General features: G+C 43.2%; 1 protein-coding gene across 9 annotated transcripts in view; it reads left to right on the top strand.

Annotated features, from left to right (window-relative positions):
* Positions 1-23,250, top strand: part of PALD1 (phosphatase domain containing paladin 1) — a 200,005-nt gene that overhangs the window by 150,010 nt on the left and 26,745 nt on the right. For all 9 annotated transcript variants that reach the window (XM_075000268.1, XM_075000271.1, XM_075000274.1 and 6 more), the window contains one exon: positions 13,231-13,386. In XM_075000268.1, coding sequence (XP_074856369.1) covers positions 13,231-13,386 — 156 coding nt within the window. The remainder of the gene's footprint in view (positions 1-13,230; positions 13,387-23,250) is intronic.

The raw sequence follows: 23,250 nt of genomic DNA, 5'->3' as shown, positions 1-23,250 counted from the left end.
ATTTTCAGAAGGAAATTAGGAAAAGTGAGGAATCCCAGAGAGCATTGGTTTCCAGTGGTCAGTGTCGCTCAGAAGAAGAAGAGAAGGAAAGACTGAGTGCCTTGCTTTCTAGTGGTTAGTCTCTCTTCCCCCATTGAAAATTCTCCTGGGGAAAGAACGTCTTTCCCTAGACAGGGCAGCAAGTCAGGGAGCTGCCAGTCCCACCTGTGAGGGTATCTGTTCTCCAAGTGTCTGTGCTGTGCTAACAGGACCCTCACTGGTCCCTTGAGGAATCTGTACGGGACCCAAAAGGACTGGTAAAGGTGCTCAGGCTACAATTATCTATGAGCATTTCAGGAAAGCTGGAAATTTTCTTCCGTTCAGTGTGGCCTGGCAGCAAGTTGGGCCAGGGCTGCCCCCCCCCAAACCTCTGGACCCAGGGGCTCCAGAGAGGCTTCTGTTAGCATGGTGTGGGTACCAGACTTCTCCCTGGCACCAGCTGGCCCCTGAAAATCTTTGCCGTGGGAGAAACTTCTCCACAGCAGCAGCCAGCCCCCAAAAATCTTTGCTGTGCAGGGAGACTTTTCCCCAGTGACAGCCAGTACCTGAGAATCTTTGCTATGGGGGGAGACTTCACTGCACGCAGGTCAGGACATGCTGCTGTCTGAAAGCATTGTCTGCACTGCACTGCAGGCGTGTATTTTTATTGGGTCGGGGGCTAGCCATGTGGTGGGGGTGGGCGGGGGATAGACCCCTGACTTTATGGCGCTGGTTGGGGTGGGGGCTGCCCCCGTACAAATGTGAACTGCAGAAAAGTTTCTCAGCCTCTCATACAAGCATGACCTCCACAGCCTGGCTGCTACATGGTATGGTGGGGCAGTGGCTGGCCCACTGCATGGCAGCAGGGAGGGGGTAGCCACATGGTGAGATGGGGCTAGACCCCATCTGCAAGGTGCCTGTGGTGGAGCAGGGCCTCCATGTACAAATGTGAAGCTGTGAAAAAATATCTCGGCCTCTCCTGCTATATCCTGTTCAGGGAAGAAGCCTTCATGCTGCCCTGCCATCTCATGCACTGCTCTCTGGTCCTCACAGCCAAGCCGCCATGTGCTGTTGTGGAGTGGCGACTAGCTTGCCAGCCAAACTGAGACTCTGGCTCTCCTGATGGCTCCATGCTGGTGCTCTGTAAAGAAGCTAGATGTGATCACCATGCTGATCATAAAGACATGAATTGAAAATGCCGCGCTTCCTGTTTCCCACTTCCTGCTCACCTGGAGCAATGATCTGAAAGGACAGCTCAAGGGGAGTTGTGGGACAGGCTCTGGGGCAAATAAAATCTATTTTAACCCTGGTTAATCTACACCGTTGTAGTTCGACATTGCACATTCAATTTTTTGAGTAACTTCATTGGGAAGTCAGCAGTACAGAAGTCAATGTTAGTCAATTAGAATCAACTTATTGAGCATTGGAGTGTAGACAGAGAGTTTTTAAAATTGACCATAAAGCCTTAAATTTAGCTTTATCTCTTAGGCTGTGTCTACACTAGCCCCAAACTTCGAAATGGCCACGCAAATGGCCATTTCGAAGTTTGGGGCTAGTGCAGATGTAGCCTTAGTGTGGGCCAGGCCTTAGTCATGATAGTTACTGTGCCTTGGGATGCATGGCAAAAACTATATTCATTCTTTGGCTATAGGAAAGAGAATCTGGTAGATCTCACAGCTGATTTCTAGCATCTTGTGATTATTTATTGTACACATAATTGATTCCATATCTTTTGGAAGGGAAAGGCAAAAACAGGAGCATTTTCTGCCTAAGAAAGTTTAAGTGCTCTGTGCCTGAGGGTTTCAGCAGAGCGGTTCACGGGCCAGATCTGGTGGCTTAGCTGGCTCGATTTGGTCCATGGGCCAGATCTTACCTACCCCTGAGTTTGAGGATGGAATATTTATTTCACAAAAAGTAAGTTAACTGATTTGAAAAGTAAAAGCAACTTCATGCCTTTAGGAAGAGAGTTAAGTGAATAATTCCCATTAAAGGCTCAATCTTTTTTGCTTATTAAATGTTTGTGAACAGATAGTAACTTTCTTAAATGTATTACTTGTTTTGAAATTATTCCTTATTCCAAATGTGTTTGGTTATCTGGTTGTGATTTGTTAAAATCATATTGCACACTGGCACACACATTGACATCAGGTTTTTGTTTGGAGTACTTGCAGAAAGCCAGTTTAAATCTTGCTTTGTGTGAGCATTGAGGCATGAAGTGCAGAGATTTCCTTGAGGAGGGCAGATATGCTAGTGCAGGTCTCAGCAACCTTTCTGAGGTAGAGTGCCAAAATTGGATATTGTCACCTCTGTGTACAGTCAGAGCGCCAGTAGTACACGTTTAAAGTCACTAATAGTCCTACTTACAACAGTTTTGTTAATACATAAATGAAGATGCAGAGCCTTACCATTTAGGTGGTGGTTGGTAGCATTAGCTAATCTTTTGTTAATCCAAAGGCGGCATGACTTTGAGTAAGCTCCCAGCTTCATGGGAGAGAAGTGGTGGAGCTGACCTCCCATCTCATGTGCTGATGAAAATCAGCTCATGTGCCATTTTTGGTACATGTGCCAGGGACCCCTTACCCCTGATCTGGTAGATCTGATTGCATGGATAGTTGTGGAAATAGTGCAAAAGATTAAAAATACATCAAATGAATACTTGGGGAAATGATTGTCCTACATGCCATAGTGATTAGTATCTTACAACTATCTACATAGAATAGACTATTTGTTCAGCTCTGTTTATGACAGGGGATGCAGATTTGTACTCATCCCAGAGAGTCAGTGCAGTTGCCATATCGGGGATTGCAAAGTGAAACGAAAATGACAAAAAGGAATGGGAGTTCTGTGGTGGGAATACCTGCAGGACCAGGCCCTAAGTTTTCTTGGGACAACAATGAAAGTGTAACTAAACCTTCTAAACATCAGCTTAAATCTCTCCCTTCCTTAGCAAACTTCCTCCCCCTGAAAACACAGCCATTTTAGACCACCAGTCTGACCGGCCTTCTCCCCAGAGATCTCAGTTTAGTAGGTGATGTGCCTCGAAGGCCAAGCCATGTGTAATTACAGAGGTTTTGGAATGCGGTGAACTGTCATATAAAAATGATTCAGAGAAGAACTGCTTTCCAAAACGAGTTAATGCCTGGTTTAAAATAGATCTGACAGGTCATTCTTTTGGCTGCCAAAGCCAGCACAGACATTCTTGTTCGTTTTTTCCACCATCACTGTTGTCACCCCCAGTCTCCTCTTCTTCACTGGACTTCCATTTATTTTATGGCAAGACACATTACATTTTTCAGTATATTGACTTTTTTTCAGCCATATCCTCTAGTTTCCCAAGCAACCAAACAGTTACACCATCAAAATCATGAGTTTTAAATAGTGTGTGAAGAGAGTAGGGGATAAATGCAGCCTCCCTGTGGCATTAGTAGAGTTCAGGAATCTGAATGTTTTCCATCTTCCTGGGTTGGCTTGTAGAAGATGGTCTTCATTTAGAGATGAAGTGCCTACATATTCCACGTCTCTGAAATGGTAGCAATTCTATTTCTGTTCATCACACAGGGTAAAAGACTGGAACTAGGATGCAACAAAGACTGGTAAAGCTGAACACTAATTTTCTCTGGGAGTAGTTGCAAAGGGTCTTTAATGCCTTCCTTTGCCAGCTGTGGAGTGGAAATGGTGCCCATTATTCTTACCTTAGAGCAGCGGTAATACCAAGCAACCAATCTTCTCCCCCTTTGCTGGGAAGTTATGAGCAGTGGTTGCACCCACCATGATCTACAGTCCCCTTGCATGGTTGGGGGATGGGGAGATGCCATGAAGTTTGAGCACAGGACTGCTAAGCCAAGGGTTGTGAGTTCAGTCCTTGAGGGTCCATTTAGGGATCTGGGACAAATTGATTTAAAAAAAAAAAAAGATGGTGCTTCATCCTGCCAAGAGGGCAGGAGACTGGACTCGATGACCTCCCGAGGTCTCTTCCAGCTCTGAGATGTGTATTTCCATAAGATTATGGGCTTCCTGTGTGTGCTGGGATCTACACATCTTGCTCCTATCCCAGGGTACAAATGCACCAGACCTTACATAGCTCTAAATGGGAGAGCTAGGTCTGATACATAACTCTATTTTCCTCTTTCTTGTGTGCCTTCTCACAGAGAGCTGCAGAGATTTCCCTGTAAATAAGTTTATCAAGGAGATAAGGGTCTGTGGTGACAAGTCAGGCAGAGATGAAATCTCCAAAACCAGCTTGTGAAAGAAATAACTTGGCATAGCTTATTACAGAGCATTACATATCTATAATACAGTCAAAACTTACTAATTTGCATTAGCACCCTTGAGAACTCTAGGACAAAATGGAAATCTCTCTCAGCTTTAAGACAATGATTCCAAGGGCTGTTTGACTTCTGTTGTTCAGAAAAATGAAGATGGGAGTAAACCCAGTCTGGACTTTTGAACTAAGGTAACTTTTCAAACATCTTTTCATTCTGCGCATTACCTTGTCTGGGACGTTGGATAAGTAAAAGGCTTATAGAGCTGTCTTGCATATAGAGTCAGTAAATACAGCATCTGTAATCTCAAGGGGGTTATGCAAATGGATTGTGCTATACTAGGAACATTTGACCAAATTTTGTATCCTGCTGAGACTGCATAACAGCAGGTGGATATTCTTCTGCTATGTCTCCCATATAGCCTCAAAGGGAAAATTGAGCTGAACTCACTGCAGCTGTTATTGCAGAGCTGAGGATAATATGGAAAGAATTAGCAATTATACATGGTAAGCTTCATCATCCCCAAAGTTAAAGATATGTATAGTTCTTAGAAAATGAGATACGAAGAATAGGCTTGCAGTAATGAAAATGGAAGATAATATTATATTAGTGCAAGGTTGTTGAGACTAAATTCATTCACAGAAGTCACAGACTAAGGGACCAGACTGTCACCATGTACTACTCTTCAGAGGAGAGACAAAGATACGACAAATGTAAGTGAACCGTATTCTGTGCTTGTGTGTGCTTGGTGAAGTCAGAGTACCTGGACTAGTTGCATGGGGTATGAGGAAAGGCAGAATTTGGCACATCGTCTCTACAACTGGAAGACTTAGAATGGATGCAATCAGAAGGTGATTTATTGTCTGTTCAGCTCTGTAACAGGGTCATCTGCTTCCCAGAGACCTGCTTATGGCCATTGGTGGCTCTGGACCCACTTCTTTCCAGTGTCCCTTCTTCATGGGCTCCTTAACAAACTCTATAAAGGCTTCAGCCTATGTATGTATATGTATCCTTCAGTACAGTGTGGGTTTATTCATGTCACAGTTGCAAACAAAACAAAAGTCCACAAATCCAACCCAAGTCACTATTTTAAGCAGGCCACTGTTGAGCCCTACGTGGCTAGGGGAGCAAAACCCCAACATTCTCAAAAACTTGCCTATAGGAGTCTGCTAACTCTTTGTCACTTCCTGTGCCATCTTCCTTCTTTATGAGATTCAGGTGCCTCTCCTTAAGTTCAGTTGGGCATCAGGTAGTTCATCAAAGAGACAATGGACTCCACTCCCTCTTAAAGATGCAAATTAGCCTATAATAAGGCCCTACTTAAAATCAGAAGCCTCATGACTAATCAGATCTTCATAGCCAGCAACTTTGTGATCGGTCAGTACTAATCCCATTAGTACTACTTGTACCATGTTCCAGAAGGAAGGAGAACACCTCATGAAACAGAGAACTTAGACGGTATGGTTCTTGGTAAGCAGAAGGAGAGAGAAGGATGAAATTAAGTAGAATTAAATTTAGCTGTAAAGAGAAGGTTGCTGGAAAACCAGGAATGAGAAGAGCTCTGCCTACCGTAGGACTGGTACAGAAGCCTTTTATTTTGTGATGTTTGGAAGACATGGACTTTTTGTGACTTGACCTGAGGATTGAGTTACCTTGGCATCCAAATTATACTGAAGGCTGAGCAAGCCATCACAGACATGGGCGATCACAACTCCACACTCAGCATGCTCTGGGACTGCACCCTGCCACAATATTTGCATTGGTTGAAACTTTCAAACCTGCCTAGGAGATTTGAAGGCTCACTTTCCATAGAGGAGAATTGGACCTCCAAATCTCCTCACTAGCCTTAAAAACTCCTAAATTTTTTTGGGGGGAGGGGTAGTTGTTTGTATATATATTTATTTTTCACCTATTTATGGAACATGGGATATTCTTAGCATCTATCATTGTTAAGCGAGTTACTTTGTATTTAGAAATATTGAACCTGTTCACCTGAGGTATTTTTCAACAAGTAAGTGTTTTACCAGAGCTCATTAGAACTGTATTTATTTCTCAGAGTGCTTTTGTAATTGACCTGCTTCAGTGCCTGCCTCCATCATTCTGCTGTGGCTTGATGTAGAATAAGATTTACTATGAGCTTATTGTCATGCCTTTTTATATGGTACATTCCTGCTCATTATCTGATATGCTCACAACTTCAGGCCTCCCAACAGTAACAGAGACTCTTGCAACAGTAACATTTATCCCGCTGTCCCTCACGACTGCTATGAGTTCCTGCCAGAGGGATATTTGAATTCCTGACTGTGCGATAGACTGCAGACATCACCAGATATCTCTGGTCCCTCACTCCTCTGTTACTGATACCACTGCTCCTTACCTTGCCGGAAGCATAAGGCAAGAGGTGAGCCAATTGCTGGTCACTGGAGCACTCCGTGCTCTGGCAGAGTACTCTTCTGATCGTACTCTTTGGGCCATATGTTGGTGTTGGAGCAGGGAGCATTGAGAGTTTGTGGGAAAAGAACGGACTAGTACTGGAGGGAATGGATACTGACAAAGGCAGGAATAGCAGAGGAGAGGAAGAAGTTACTGGGCAATTCAAGGGTGGGCAGACATATTTGAGAGAGAAAGAAGAAGTGACTAGGAGTTAGAGGATGAATAACAAAGGAAAGGAAGAAAAGCCTCTACTCTAGGAAAAGGGAAGAGGACAGATATCTTTGGAAAAAGAAGGTAAAATGAAGAAAACAAATTCAGACAGTGGAGGAAGGTGAACACTGAATGAATTGAAAATAATAATGGAGGAGAATAAAGATATTTAAATGGGGAAAGATAAAGCAATAAAAGTAACCCACAGCTTTTATGTGGTGCTTTTCCTGCCTCACACACATTACTCCCCGCTTAGGTTTTGTAGATTTTCCTTGGCAAACAGCCCACAGCTTCATAACTTTTTGGAAGAGGGATTACAAAATATCTTGGCTGTGTAGGTTTGAGTCCACTGCTTCCAAATCTTATAGTTGATCATGTATTTTTAATGTATGTCATAGCAAGTCTGTGCAATAAGAAACAAGATTTTCTCACATATGGATGATTGCTGATTTGCCAAGCAATAAATATTGATGTTTCCTTATTCAGTTCTGCAGAATCTTAATTCTAAACTGTATAATTCTATAGCATTTGAAAAATAATTACATATCTTGTGCATTTTTGTCTGTTAATGTTACTAGATGAAAGGTTATTAATCTAACAGGCCTTTTAAAAAACTGACAAGTTTTTGAGATAACCAATTTTGAATGGAAATGTAATTAAGAGCAAAATTGTCTTGGTGTCTTGCATACTTGGCACTCCATCTTCATATATGGTGTGGTGTTCTTGTTTCCGTGTTTTCCAGTTACTCTTTCTCTAAGATAAATAAATGTAAAAAATCCTTGAATTAGGCAATAACCTGGTGTCCTTCCTATAGAGAAATACTCTTCTAACACTCTCCTCAGCTAGATATGCTCCTCAGTGTGTAAATAGATTGTGGAACTCCTCACCACATGAGATTGTTGATGTCACCAAATTAACAAGATACACAGTGGGATTGGATATTTAGATGGTTAACAATATTCACTTATCACAGTTAATGATGATGCATTTTGGAAAGATTATTAAATCTCATGTTTCATGGCTTAAGACAGCCTTTAACTAGTAGAATTAGGGTGAGACCTAATGTGTATGTGTTGGGGAGCAGATCATCCCATATCTGCAGCTTCCTCCCAAGCAGCTGGTGCTGGTCACTGTCAAGGTAGTGGTTGATGTGGGCGTCAGATCAGATCCAATTTGGCAGTTCCTCTATTACTTATATTGCCATTTTGGTTTTGTTTTTTTTTTCCTCAGCACTCTAGTCAGGAAATGCTATTTACAGACCAGTTTTGGATTTTCTTTTAATATGGTAGAAGCTTGATTTTCAGGTATCCTTGTAGAACACGCATTGCTGGGTAATCAGATTTCCTGGTTAGCTGAGCAGGGCTGCTGGCCCCGTTCTAACAGTCCTGGCAAGGCAGCCAGCCCCGCGCTGGGAGTGCTGGTTAACAGAGCGTGCTGTATAACACTGCCTTTACTGTAGTATGACATCTCTGTCTCAAATTGTCTGTCCAACTTGCTAATAAGTTGATTGACTATTGTGCCACTTTGTTTATATGCTGTTGTAGTGGTCCAGACTGATGAAGAACATCATGCGTTGTTGATCAGCCTTCGCTTGCGTTCATCTTGAAAATAATATTTATATGTTGATATAGATCTGTGTGTTTCTTTCAGCTCTGGACCCTTTTTGATGAACTATTTTGAATCTAGAAAGAACTAGTGTGGTGTTCAATGAGGTTTTCAAGGGGAACATAGAGTCTTTTGAGAGCTCAGCAAGAAATTGTGAATGGAAGAGCAGACACCTCTCCATTTCTCCATTAGTCACTACTGTGGTGCTGTCCAATCAGGAACAAGACATCAGAAAGAGCCAACCCTCAGTTGCCTAGTAGCTATAGCCATTCAAAAATAGGACAGCCATAACAAAAATAGGGTATATTTTGTAGTCTAGTGGGGCACAGAATGCCTATTTCCGGACCGTTTCTGTATTACACGTGCCCACAAGCATGCACTATCGCAGTACCTTTTCTATTTTTGAGGGCTGCATGTTAAAGAGGAACTCTTTATACAGTAGAAACCACAGTTTAATAAGAGCTTGAATTGCCAAGCTAAACCAGGAATGGTTTTCAAGTACATACTTATTTTTGTCTGTAGCACAGGCTGGTTGGGCCTTTCTTCAGAAATGCTCCATTATAAAATGATTTCAAGGAGCACTAAGGTGTCCTAGAGGTCAAGGCAGACTGAGGTCTTAAGTCATTAGTGGAGCAGCTGTAAAGGGCCACAAATTCAAAGTGAAGCTAGTATGCACTTGCGAAAACATTCCTCTGTACCTGGAGCCACATTCCACATGCTAAGTATGGAAGCAGCATTCGGTCTCACATTTCAGTGTTCTTAAACTTTAAAAGGTGACTAGATTTAGGCTATATAGTTTCTTGTTCCCGTAGATGCTCTTGAAACTCCACATGATTTAAACATGGTGAAGAATAATCTTCTATTTTGTGGGAGGCCTGCTGTGGAGTGGGTGGGCTGGGTGACCTACAGGAAGCCTAGGGCCTTGTGTATATTGAAGCCAGTTCTAATGTAAATATTGTACAATCACTTTTACATTTGTTGTTGCCAAGGAAACATAGTGTGATGCCTCTCTAAGTAAAGGAAACAACAACAACTTAAATGTAGTGATTTCTCTGCTTTGTGTCTCTTCTCTGTCTTATAGAGATATAGCCCTTTTAAGGAGGAAACACTGATCACAAAGTATTTTTTCAACTGCATAATAGTCTTTCCAAAATGACCAGTTAGAGCTAGGACAGCAAGCAATCTATCCCTCGATTTATGAAATTCCAATTTACGAATTTTTGCTACAAAGAGCTATGTAAATTTATACCTATTTTTCAATTTACAAATTTTATTTTCGCTAAAACAAAGAACCAACCTTTGCCCAAGCATTCACTTCATAAGTAATGAATGTAGAGGAAAAGGGAAGTACACAGTGTTAGGCTGACTCACTTCCCTGAGCTGCCCAGCTCTTTCCAGTTGGTTTGCATGTTTTGCTGTGTTCGTATCATCTTGACTGTGAGTGATATTAGTCTTCAAATATCTTTGTTATTTCTAATCATCATGGGTCCTAAGTGTGAAAAAGTTTCTTCAGGTGGTGTTAATAAAGTCAAGAAACAAAGGAAAGCAATATCAATGGCTACCAAACTCGAAGTTATTAAAAGAATTGAAGAGAGCCAGAGATCGAAAGACATGTGTTTGGCAATGAATTTGGCGGCATTGACAGTGTAAGAAATGGCAGAAATGTAAGTTGGTGGAGCTAAGTTGCATGGAATCACAAAAGCCAGGGATGCAATAATGGGTAAATTTGAAAGACTTAGTACACTGAATCGATAGCTATAATGAACGCAACATGCCTTTTGAGCTTCTTCGTCATAAGGGAGAGAGCCTTGTCTTTGTCTGAGGACCTGAAGAAAGCCAAGGAAGAGAGGCGAGTTGGAGGTGAAGAAGTAACTTTCAAAGCAAGTCACGGTTGGTTTGAGTGCTTTAAAGTACACTCACATTATTGTAGTCTGCAAGTTACAGGCAAAGCAGCATCTGCTGATATTCAGGCAGCTAACAGTTTCCCAGCTGCATTGCAACGAGTAATTGATGAAGGTGGATATTCTCCAAAACAGATCTTTAATGTTAATGAAACAGGGCTTTTCTGGAACCTTTATTCTCAAACCTTTATTTCAAGGGATGTTGGGGGGAAGTAACTGGTTTCAAGGCTTGAAGAATCGACTCACATTACTACTTGGTGGAAATTTGGAAGGAGATGTGAAATTGAAGCCTCTCCTTGTTTAACATTCAGAAAATCCGAGAGCACTTAAAGGCTTAAATAAGGTTTTACATGTTGTCTGGCATTCTAATCAAAAGACATGGGTGACAAAGCAGGTTTTTGCTGATTACATAACAAGCTACCTTTCGTTGTTCATCTCTAAACATTGTGCTGAAAATAATCTGGATAATAAATGTCGTCTTATCCTTGATGATGCTCCCTGTCACTCTATCAATATCGAAGACTGTGGTGGTAACATTCAAGTGTTTTTTCTGTCCCCAAATACCCCTTCCATCCTTCAGCCAATGGATCAAGGCATCATTGGTACACCTAAAGCTTACTATCTGCAACTGGTGATGAGGTATCTCATACCTGTGTTGCACAGAGAAGGCAAACCAAAAATTAAGCAGTTGTTGAAGGACTACAATGCCAAGATGGCTATAGAAAATATCTCAGCTGCATGGAATAAAATTACTTGAAATATCGAGTGCTGTTTCAAAAAAGCTGTTGCTGAAATATGTTCATGATATCCAGGGTTTTGAGGTTGAAGTGAAAGACATTCAAAAGACTTATGCAATTGGCAACTCAAGCAGGATTCAATGATGTAAACACAGATGATGTTCAAGACGTGTTATTGTCACACTGTGAAGAATTTACCAATGAAGAATTAATTCAGCTGGATGCAGAAAGGTTTTTAGTAAAGGAGGAGGAAGAATTGGATGAACCACAAAAAACGCTGGACATGAAATCACTCTCAAAATTTTTTAGAGCACTGGAGGTAGCTACACAAATTGTTGATGACAATGACCCAAACTTAGAATGGAGTTCAGCATGCAAGTGACAAATTCACAACGCCATTCAATGCTATCAGGAGTTGTACCAGTACAACTTCTGTTCTGTCATTTTTTTGCACCCTCAACCTCATTACCTCTGCCTAAACCCTCAGCACCATCAACTGATTCTCAACCTCAAAAGCTGAAGATAAGCACCAATTAAGGAGGTTGAAGTTGCTACGGAGCTTCCGGTGACGATGCAGATGGTCCCATGGAACTCTTGTCAACACCACCTTCTTCACTACTAAAAACTGACTATATGATAACTATCATAAAAAAGTAATACTGTTTTTGTTTTTATGATTGCATAGCATTGTAACATACGTGGGGAAAAATATTGGGTGATTTTTCTGAAATTCGAGAACCAGTCGGAATTTTTTACATTGAAATTAATGTGAATTTCATTTTTGATATATGAATTTCCACCTTACAAACAATTTTCATCAAATGAATTATGTTCATAAATCGAGGGACGGGTGTAGTACTTGTTGAGGGGGAAGATCTGTCCAGTGAGAACATAATGGCTGACCTGATCTAGGAAAGCATGGATTCTGCAATAGCACAATGTGGAAAGAACAGTCAGAAATACAGAATCTGTGGACTGGTGATGCTGGCGAATAGGCCAGAACTGCTATGAATTATGTTGTGAACAGAGTGTGTTCTAGGAACTAAAAATCTACATGGTGCGCAGTAGAGTTGAGGAATCGCAATACATGGAAGAACTTTTGCCCCCCTCCCAACACCCCAAGAAAAAATGCAACTAAAAGTAAATGGCATTGAACCTTCCAGGAGCAAAGAGGAAGCTAAAACTTTCCACCAGGGTCTCATTAATTCAAGATCCTAGGATAGATATTATCCTAAACGCCATTGCCCTTAATTGCTAGTCTGTATCCTGAGTTCTCCCTCATTCTTGTAAACGTTAGTTTGTCCTGTGGTGGACGGGGAGAATGAAAAACTGGCTCAAATTTTCTCCCTGAACATGTGGCGTATAGGGATGGTGGAGGCATTTGTGCTCATGTATGAATGGTGAGGAACTTCACTGACAGACAAGATGATGTGGTGATGAAAGGCTCATGGTTTTACACAATGTGCTTTCCAGTAGCATTACCCCTCCTACAAAATTAGGTGAACTTCTGCTTAGAGAGAGACTCTCAGGTGAGAGTTCAGTGGAATTAAACAGGAACCATCTCAACTGTAGGTATATTCTTAAAGGGGAGAAGGAGACCATTTTGGCAGAAGATCATTTGATAAAAGGGACAAGAATGCCTCTGTGGTGAACCATTTTTAAAAAATAGAAGGCATTCCGCTCACTGTGGAAGTGCTGAACTGAAGGCCCCAAATGTTAGGGTAAGCGATACCTTTAAGTGCTGGCTGAGATTCCAGTGACTAATTTCTTAAGGCTCCTACCCCCACAATAATCTAAAGTTAACTGTGCTGTTCCTTGCCACAGAAATAGGAAAAACAATCTAATGTCATCTCAATGATATTTCTTGCTCTTGACTATTCGATCCAGATGAAGAAATAATGTACTCTTATTTCTTATAGTTACCCCTCCTTTCCTGCTTAGATCAGCTCACAATTAGGCCCGTGGTATATAAATCTTAGTTTTCAGTGCATTCTTCTCTGCAGAGTTTGGTTGAAATCTATGGTGGTGACTGAATCATTCCAATTATATCATCCTGTGTTTCAGGGGAAAACAGTCAAGGAAGAGAAGGAAGTGCGGACATTGCAACTGCGGAGCCTACAGTATTTGGAACGATACATCTATCTGATCCTGTTCAATGCATACCTGCATCTGGAAAAGAAGGAATCTTGGCAGAGGCCTTTCAGTGTCTGGATGCGTGAGGTAAGAATGCTCCCAGACCCCACAGTTAGATGGAGAAAGTTCTTAAGGAGAAAAATCAACTGTGTTAAGTGTGTGTTTAATGGGGTCTATATTGAGTTCTGCATTGGTGTCAGTGAGGAAGTGATGACTGGCTCAATGTATTCATGACTAAAGCTTTCACCAAAGTAATCTACTATATATGCGAGTGATTGTGCATCAGTTTGTCCATCTGTGAGCCCATTTGTTCAAGAACTCCTCCTTCTAAATGGTAAGATCTAGCACTACCAAATCTGGCATGCAGCTTCTGCTTATCATGACTTAAAGCAAAGTCAGGGCTTGTGCCACAACAGTGGGATGTGTGAGGAATGTAATTGTGTTTCATCCCACTGATAGGGAGGGGCTGGTAGCAGGGACAGTTATACTCCAGAATGTCCATAGCAGGGAGCAAGCAAGCGGCAGCCCCAGAGAGTCATGGAGCAGCTGCTAGCCAGGCTGTACAGCCCTCTCTGCCCTGGGCTGGCCCCAGGGTGCAATTTCAGTGGCTGCCCCACCCGCTCCTGCCCTGAGGCCCCCACAACACCACACCACCTAATCCCCTGCGCTGTGTTCTCTCACAACTCCCAAACCCATGCCTTCACTCCTGCATTCCCGACCCCCTGCCCCAAGCTCACTGTCCCCTCCCCTGACGCATGCACCCCACCTCCATGCACCCAGCCCCCTGTCCTGAAGGACCTAAGCAATGCCAGGTAAATCTTCTAGTATTTCATAAATCGGTTCTCTCACATTTTACAGTGGAGCTCAGAAGTGGAGTGGATCATTGTACTAGCCTTTCATCCTTGTGTGTCAGGTTTATAGGCTTGCTCAACCACAATCAAATTGTTTGTCTGCATGCTGAAAAACTGTCGTCTGGAAGGGAAGTGGGAGTTTCTGAACATAGAAAAAGACAGTAGGTAGCTGCCTTGACCTACTGTATAATATATCTGCAGACCAGTAGAAAAATTCTCTGCAATCCTATCAACCAAATAAAGAAGCCAAGTGATACCCTTTAAAATTTGTGTCAAACTGATTGCTTGAGACACAATTGCCCTATCAGGTAATATCAGCAATACACAATCCTGTATACAGTAGCTTATTTTTATGCTGTCTGAGCTGGTGAAGTATACGCTTGAAAAACTTCCCTCAGAATGCGTGGCCCAAAGCAAAAGTGCTTAATTGAATTTATCCAAACTTTTGGTTGCACCTAAAACAATGAGAAGTCCTGTGGTACCTTATCGACTAATGGATATTTTGGAGCATAAGCTTCTGTGGGCAAAGATCTGCTTTGTCAGAATGCATCTGACCAAGTGGGTCTTTGTCCACAAAAGCTTATGCTCTGAAAAATCTGTTAGCCTATAAGGTGCCACAGGACTTCTCGTTTTTGCCGATACACGCTAACACGGCTACACCTCTGATGCTTTGTTTACACTGGCATCTGAACAACAAAACTTTTGTGTCTCAGAGATGCTAAGATCACACACACACACCCCCCCCCAAGACACAAGTTTTGCTGATGACAAGCACCATGTAATCAGCAACAAAGCAAACACTGCTCATTGAGGCTGGAAGTATTTTGTTGGCAAAACAGCCGACAAATGGGCTACATTTTCCAGCTCTTAGTTATAGGTGTGTAGCAACACAGCTGTGCTGCTTAAAAGCTGCATAGTGTAGACAAAGCCTTAGTGTTTACTGTTTTCCCTGGTCAATTGTGCCTTCTGCTCCAGCTGCAGAAGTAGTTCTGCCAACACAGGTGAGAAGGGGCAGGAGTGATAGGATGAGTGTTAGGACCTCCTACAAGTTCCTCCTTCCAAAAAAAACTTTCTGGAAACCTCACAAATGTGGATGTACTTCGGGTGCATTCATTTCCAGGGATTGTGGTGATGGTTTGGGCTGGATCTTGGTGCGGGGTGCAGTGGTAGGATGTTGGGTTTTTATTTGAAGTGAACCCTGCTATGAGGTTCCGATGACTATTGCTGCCATGTGTAATAAAGTAACCCTGCCATTTGTGATACAATTACTCCCAAGAGCAATTTTTATTTACTTGAGGTTTTCACTTTTAGCTAGGGCCTCATTTCTGGTTCCTGATTTTTCAACAGTTGCTCACAGCCACTACCTCTTCACCCTGCCTCCTCCACTCAGAGTTTTCACAGAAAGAAAAACACATCTTCTAGAAACTGTTCTCTCGCAGTCACGTGTTGAAAGTCCAGAGTGGGTTGTTGTGATGCCAGTAAATCCTCCTGGATTTACTCTCATGGAAAACAGCTGTTTCCTTCTTTTGATGCACTATTCACAGGACGTCCTCATTAGTATCTGAGTGAGCACTTGTGTCATGGTGACCAATGTTGTGTCACACCATTTATGTCTTCATGTCCCAATGTAGTGTTCTGATATGGTGATACAATACGATCATGTCAGGAGTCTTCAGATCGTTGTGGGCTTTGTAATTATCCTGTAACATAGGTGTACAGGGCATGAGAGTAGCTCATGAATCTGTGGATGGGTGGCAACTCAAATATATGATCTCCAACCCTTTCAAGAAATCTTAGCTATTTCACCTGGTATATACACATGCCATTTCTTGTGTCCATACAAAATCCTGGTGGGAGCCTGAGTGTTAGGTATTGTTTAGTGCCCTGGTAAGATGGCAAGTGGCCCTTTATGAAATCTAATTTTAAATTGAATCGCCCAAGTACTACTGTTGCCTCACTTCGACGCGTTCAAGCAAGAAGCTTTTGGGTCCTCCTAACTACTTTTCTTGAGTCATTTTTCAAACTACTGACTACCTGTTTAAATAGCAATATTTTGGGCTGTAAGGAGACCTTGCTGCTCTAAAATGGTTTGTATCTCCCAATGCCTGTCTCACTTTCACTCCTGTTTTGAATTTTCACAGTTAATCCTCAGCTCCTCTGTTTGATGACGCCTCTCCTACATGCGAAGTACACCTGAATTCCCACAGCTCCCTGCCTTTTTAATCTGCAGTTCATGTCCTCCTTTTTGGAGTCACTCTATGATACAGTCCAATGTATGGTACATCCCACACTTCAGTTTAAACCCGAATTAGATTTAACTGCAGTCTATTCTGGGCAGCCAGCATTGTTTACATTTTTAGAAAAAACGGAAGGCAATTGTGGTTTGGCAATGCATGAATTCCCAGACATTTATTTCTTTACTGCTGCTGCCTCCACATTGTAGTCTGTTCACCCTCCTTCTAGACAGGTAGGAGAGGGTGGCATTCTTTCTCGTGCCCATTAGCGTTATTCTTTGGTCAAAGTTCCCTGCTGAGAGATGCTAGTATCTCTCCGCCTCCGTGCCATTATCCTACGTGAGATGAAGAGCATCACAACATTTGCAAGCTGAGACCTATTTGAGAAAGTTTCATCAGTTACTGAAGGGCTACGTCTACACGTGCACCCAACTTCGAAATAGCTTATTTCGATGTTGCGACATCGAAATAGGCTATTTCGATGAATAACGTCTACACGTCCTCCAGGGCTGGCAACGTCGATGTTCAACTTCGACGTTGCTCAGCCCAACATCGAAATAGGCACAGCGAGGGAACGTCTACACGGCAAAGTAGCACACATCGAAATAAGGGAGCCAGGCACAGCTGCAGACAGGGTCACAGGGCGGACTCAACAGCAAGTCGCTCCCTTAAAGGGCCCCTCCCAGACACACTTTCATTAAACAGTGCAAGATACACAGAGCCAACAACTAGTTGCAGACCCTGTATATGCAGCACGGACCCCCAGCTGCAGCAGCAGCAGCCAGAAGCCCTGGGCTAAGGGCTGCTGCCCACGGTGACCACAGAGCCCCGCAAGGGCTGGAGAGAGAGTATCTCTCAACCCCCCAGCTGATGGCCGCCATGGAGGACCCCGCTATTTCGATGTTGCGGGACGCGGATCGTCTACACATCCCTACTTCGATGTTGAACGTCGAAGTAGGGCGCTATTCCCATCCGCTCATGGGGTTAGCGACTTCGACGTCTCGCCGCCTAACGTCGATTTCAACTTCGAAATAGCGCCCAACACGTGTAGACGTGACGGGCGCTATTTCGAAGTTACTGCCGCTACTTCGAAGTAGCGTGCACGTGTAGACGCAGCCAAGGTGTGATATCTTTTAACTGGTTCAAAAGACTATGTGCATATTCTTCCTTGGTGTAAACCAGGCTTATTTTGGGTTCACTTAAAACAGTTAGGAACTAGTTTAAATAAACCAAAAGAAGTGTGTCCACCCAGTGTTTTGCATAGTTTAATTACATCTCTTTTTAAAAAAAGATATTTTCTGTCATTGCCACTGTTTAACACTCCAGCATTACTGCTGCTAGCTTTCTAACTTGGCTACCCCTCTGATAGATTTCTTGATGTTCATCCTTAATGCAAATTCCTGGCATCTCTGATTCAGTCAGGAGTGAAAGTAATTTAAAAATCTTCCCATTACAGGGCTGTGCGTCCCCAGAAGGGTTGGGGCCTCAAGTGGAAGGGGCAGGGGTGGGGCCAGCCTCTCCTGGCCAGACCTTCAGCACTACATGGTTCACACATCCCAGTGCTCCAGCAGCAATCGAAAGGGCCCAGACCCCAGACACTGCAGGAAACTCACCAGGCCCTTTAAATTGCTAAGCCCCTGGAAGCTGTCTCCTCTTCCATTGGTGGCTCTGATGGTCGTTAATGTCACTGCTGCAGCAGCACTGTCAGGCAATGACGTTAAAGTGCTACCATGGCAGTATTGTTGGACTCCATGAGCAGGGCCACCAATGGGGTAGGGGGCAAAAGGGGCAGTGCTTTAGCATTGGCTGAGTATGGGCTGGTACCAGTGTCCTCTTCTTACTGGTCCACTTTCATGTCTGATAAATGGCCTTTGTGGATACCTGGAAAAAAATTTTTTTTGAGTGCTTACTTCTGTCCATTCAACCTGGATGTGTGTACTGGCCGTGTGCACGGGTGCTGGAAGACTTCCCCTTGGCAGTACCGACGGGGGAGGTGGCTCAGGTGCCCCCTGGAGCAGCATGCACATGTGGTGCTACCTAAGGCATCTCCAGCCCCACCCCACACTCAGTTCCTCTTTGCCAGAGAATTCCAGCAGTGGGGAAGGAGGGCAGGATGTTGAATGGACATGGGCAACACAACCTGAAGAACAATGCTCTTGAGGATGTTGACAAATGAGATAGTGATCAGAAAAAATAACTTATATCAATGATTTGAAATCTAAAAATACCCCTGCCTTTCCAGTGAAATGTGAAAAAAACAGCTCAATCTGTTAGTTTAACAAAGAGATGGTAAAGGGATGACTTCATCCCAGTCTAGAAGTACTAACTGTGGAGAAGATCTCGGAAAGTAGGAGGTTCTTTCATTTAACGTAAGTTCCACTGTCTTGAAATTAAAACCTGAAAACTAAAAGCAAAGCATGTCTTTTTAACAGTGGGCAGTTAACCATTAGAACAGCTTATGGAGGTATCTGGCCTGTTCCGTCAATTACATTTTTAATAAAGTTTATGTATCTTTCTAAAAGATGTGCTCTAGATCAATCAGAAGTTGGCTTAATGTTGGAATCAATGGGTGAAATTCCATGGCCTGTGTTATGCAGGAAGTCCAATCAAATTATCATCATATTTCTTCTGGCCTTAAATCTACGAATGAAATCCCTGCCATATTGAAGTCAATGACAGTTTTCACATTGATTCTGTCAGGTCAGCTTTTCCCAGTGCACAATTACCTTGGAAGAATAATAATTTTGCCTTTAAGATAAAATAATGGACATTTTTCTATTTCTTTATTAACCCATAGTTTTCCCATAATACAGATCTGAAAGGAGTATCATCCCTTGTATTAAAACACACAATTCAGAGCTTCTGTATACCTTTACAAACTAGAGAAGTAGGGAATGTATTTTTGGGTCGGTGGCCACTGCCTCAGAGAAAAATCAGTCAGGGGCCACACCCAGGTGACAAATGAGCACACACGAAAAAACAAAAACCTCATTGACTTGACCACCAAGTGAGGAGGAGGAAGGAAAAAAACCAAACCCTCACAAACATGGCCTCCAGCTGAAAAGCAGGAAAAAGACATTCACACCACTACCCTCTAGCTCCATCCCAGAAGCACTGGGGCAAGGAGGGGCAGAAACGAGGGTAAGTAGCTTTTTGTGGGGCCAAAAATGAGAGGTTTGGTGTGTGAGAGGGGGGCTATGATGGAGCAGGCTGGGCAGGATATAGGGCACAGGAGCAGATTAGGAATAGGTGTGTGGGGTCTGAATGGGAGACAGGGTGCAGAAGTGGCCTGCAGGTGTGGGTCTGGGTGTGAGGGAGGGGGCAGGAGGCGGCTGGGGCCATGGGGTCTGGATGGGAGGGAAGGAGTGGGAGTGCACTAAGGCTGGAGGTGCAGGAGCAGGGGTTGGGTGCAGGGTCTGGACCACAGATGGCAGGGGGATAGGGGTGCGGGTGCCAATCTGGCGCAGATCCCAGGAAAAGGGGGTCAGTCCGTGTGGCTCAGTGTGCCGCAGAGGATTGCGGCCAATGTGGGGCGGTGCTTACACAGAGTGCTTCCCTGCAGTGTGCAGAGCTGCTTCTTTCCTCCCTTCGCCCCCCCGACCCCCCACCCAAGAGGCGGAGCCTGCAGGCCAGATTGGGCCCCGGCTTCCCTGGATCTGATCCATAAGGAAAAAAGATTCCCTGCAGTGGTAAGCAGGCCAGCACTAGTGCTTCAGCTGTGGCAGTCTCTTCGTGCCTGGAGCACCAGCACCATCTCTCACCCCTGCAAGGCCACTGGACTGGGGGTTGAGCCCTGAGCCTCACGAGCTGGCTCACGGCTAGCCACTGTCCAGATCTGGCCTACAGGCCATTGATTCCCCACCCCTGAATTAGACCCTCTGTATAGCTGGGGTATTTGAAAATTGTTCTATTGAAAAATTATCTGGATGGTGTCAAATGACAGTAAATAACCAAGTGAAGACGTTCAAGCTGAATGCATTAATGTTCACACCTTGTCCAGTTCTTGAAAGGTGATCTGGGAAGGGTAAAAATTAGACTTGTGCTCCCCTTTTTGGAATTAGTGTGTAAAGAAGATCTTAAAGTTCTGCGCATAAGACAGAAAGGATTGATGGGTAGGACAGGGTTCTGCTTTTTATTCCCTCTTTCCTCTGCCACTGTTTTGTAAACCATTAGAAATTCAGGCCTTAGCAGACTTTGTGATGCTCATAAAATTGGAGTGCATGAAAAGCAAGCAATTGAAAGGTTAAGGGAATTTTCGTGTTTCAAACTTCCAGCAAAATTTTCTCAGTTTAGAGCTTTAAGTTAAATTTCTGTTTCTGTATTCAGAGACTTAAATACATAGGAGCTGCTGAATACTCGGCACCTTTTGGAAAATGTCTTCTGATTTAGGTACTTAAAAAACTTTAGGGGCCTATTTTCTTTTAAAATTTGAATTTTTAAGAAATTTTGTTAGCACATATTTACATACAATTAATACTTTAGATAAAGGATATCTTTTTTTTTAAAAGCATCAAAAACTGCACGCTTTCCATTAAATGTCCTTCTACCCCCATGAGGTAGACAAATACTCTGTGTTTGCTCACCTGCAAGATGCATAGATTCCTTAAGTGCAATGAGAATCTCTTCTCACCTGTGACATCATCTTCTCTAGCCTGGGATGTTAACCAAGATCTCAGGGCTTTGACTGGACCTTACTTTGAGTCCATGACGACTTGTTCTCTGACACCTGTCTGTGAAGACGTATACGAGAGATGATCAATTTGTAACTGCTGTCACCTCAGTGAGGCACATAAGAGAAATAGCAGCCCTGATGGCATGCCTGCCATTCATGGCCCTTTTAATTTAAAAAAAAATCTGAAGTAATATCTCAGCTTTTTCCCACCACTCTTTGCATTTCCAGGTAAATCAACAAATCCATCTCCTAGTTTTTCCCAAAAGCACTTAGTGACAACAGGGAGATGATTCCGCATATGCTGCATATTAGACGAACATTTTACTTGCACTGGACTGATAGGAAATTCCCTAAACTCTTGTTTTCATCCACAGAATGATTTCTAAGATGTGGTGTTGGCTCAAAAACTGTCCAAATGGGTCTCTGATTGCATTAATCACTGTTAGCAAGGGCACAGTTCATATGCACTCCATGAAGTCAATCTCTACTTTGTGTCATTCCTTACAGGTATTCCTATCTCAGCAATCTGTAGGGTAGTAATTTGCTCTCTCCCCACACGCTCATATAACATTGTGTGTTCAATGAAGATTTGGCTCCTAACACCCTCTTCGGCTCCATAATACTGTACATAGTAACAAATTCCACTCTGAAGTCCCAACCTCCACTGCTGAGTACTGTTTAAGAGTCACCTACAGTAGAGCACCCATAGGGACACTACTCTGAGAAGAGGAGGAGGTTGTGCACCTTGTGCAGTAGTGATGGTTCTTTGAATGTGTGTCCTTCACAACCCACCCTCCTCCCCTCTACTTCAGAGTTCTCTGTAGGGCTCTGAGGTGGAGAAGGAAATGAGGGAATGTTGCCCATGCAGTGCTATTTGGCCTTGAGGCGGACCACATGGGAAGGAGAGCACATACACCGGCTCAATGGACACTGCTACCAAAAATCTCCAATTAGAGGAACGGGGGCGCGAATACACCTACAGCGGAGCACCTGTAGGGGACACACATCTCGAAGAACCATTGTTACTGCACAGGTGAGTAACTTCCTCTTTTCTTGTCTGCCTAGATACTCTCCCTCACCAAGAGCCAGTCTACAAGGGCTCTCTCTCTTGGGGGCTGGATACATTTAACGGCGTGGCTCAGGGGCATGGTTTTTTTACACTGACATTATTTCCTCATATCAACTAGGCCTGAGGCACTAGAGAGCTCTCTAAAGAGGAAGGGGTAGACTTGCAATCGCTGATATATTTCTGAAGTAAACATCAAACAGAAAAAATTATTTAACTCTCCCCAAACATACAAAGTTAGGCCCTTCTTTACTGCTTCCTAATGATGTTAAACATGTGTACAAGTCCAATTTTGAGAACAAGAGCAAACTTTTCCAGCGCCTTGAATCCTAATCAAAAGTGATTATTTCTAGCAAATATTTTGAATTTTATGAAAACCGTCTTTGGAAGTAGGGAATGGACAGTATAATAAATTCACAACTCCACAAGGTAGACTAAACCCTGCTTTGTGTCTTGTGCTGGGACATTGGTTTCTGCATTTGAAATATCAGGGTCCCTCTTGGGGAGTGATTATATTCCAGTGGTAATTGCCATGATTGAGACTGTTGCTGTCAGATGGGAACAACTGAAGAATATGGGTATATTGTGAAGGCTTCACTCTGGACCCAGATTGCCCCTATTCTCTGCTCTCTACCTTTTTTCATTCCTCCTTTGGCCTCTGAGCTGTTATGGTTTGTGCGCAATAGCGTGTGGTTTCCTTGTATGGGGGATTTTTTTCAGGGATGTACAGGTGTACCCTTTTGTCCTTTCCCACGGTCTCCACAGACTGACCTTCAGAATGTCTGACTTCTGTGGTGCAGTAGATGTGTTAATCTCAGTCTGTGGTTTAGTCAGAAGAATGTCCATAGAAGAGAATGGAATTTATGTGTATTCTTGATAGATTATGGCTGATTCATCAGCGTTGATGTTCCGCTTGTTCATTTTTCTTTTCTGAAGCACGTTTACAAAAAGTAAGAACAGAATTTGTTCATGTATGTGCTAAAGAAAATAACCAGAGGGAGCTGCCTTCCCTGGGGTAATAGCAGGCCTGCTTTTTGCTGGCCTTGCCAAGGGACAGTAGATTGTGAATCTCTTGAGTAATCTTATGATGTTGATTTGATAATGGCACAATTAAGTCAGATGGTTTAC

Source organism: Carettochelys insculpta, chromosome 7, assembly GCF_033958435.1.
Source record: "Carettochelys insculpta isolate YL-2023 chromosome 7, ASM3395843v1, whole genome shotgun sequence".
NCBI classification, from domain to species: Eukaryota; Metazoa; Chordata; order Testudines; family Carettochelyidae; genus Carettochelys; species Carettochelys insculpta.
The sequence above is the reverse complement of the archived record's forward strand: the minus strand, read 5'-3'. Positions and strand labels throughout refer to the sequence as shown.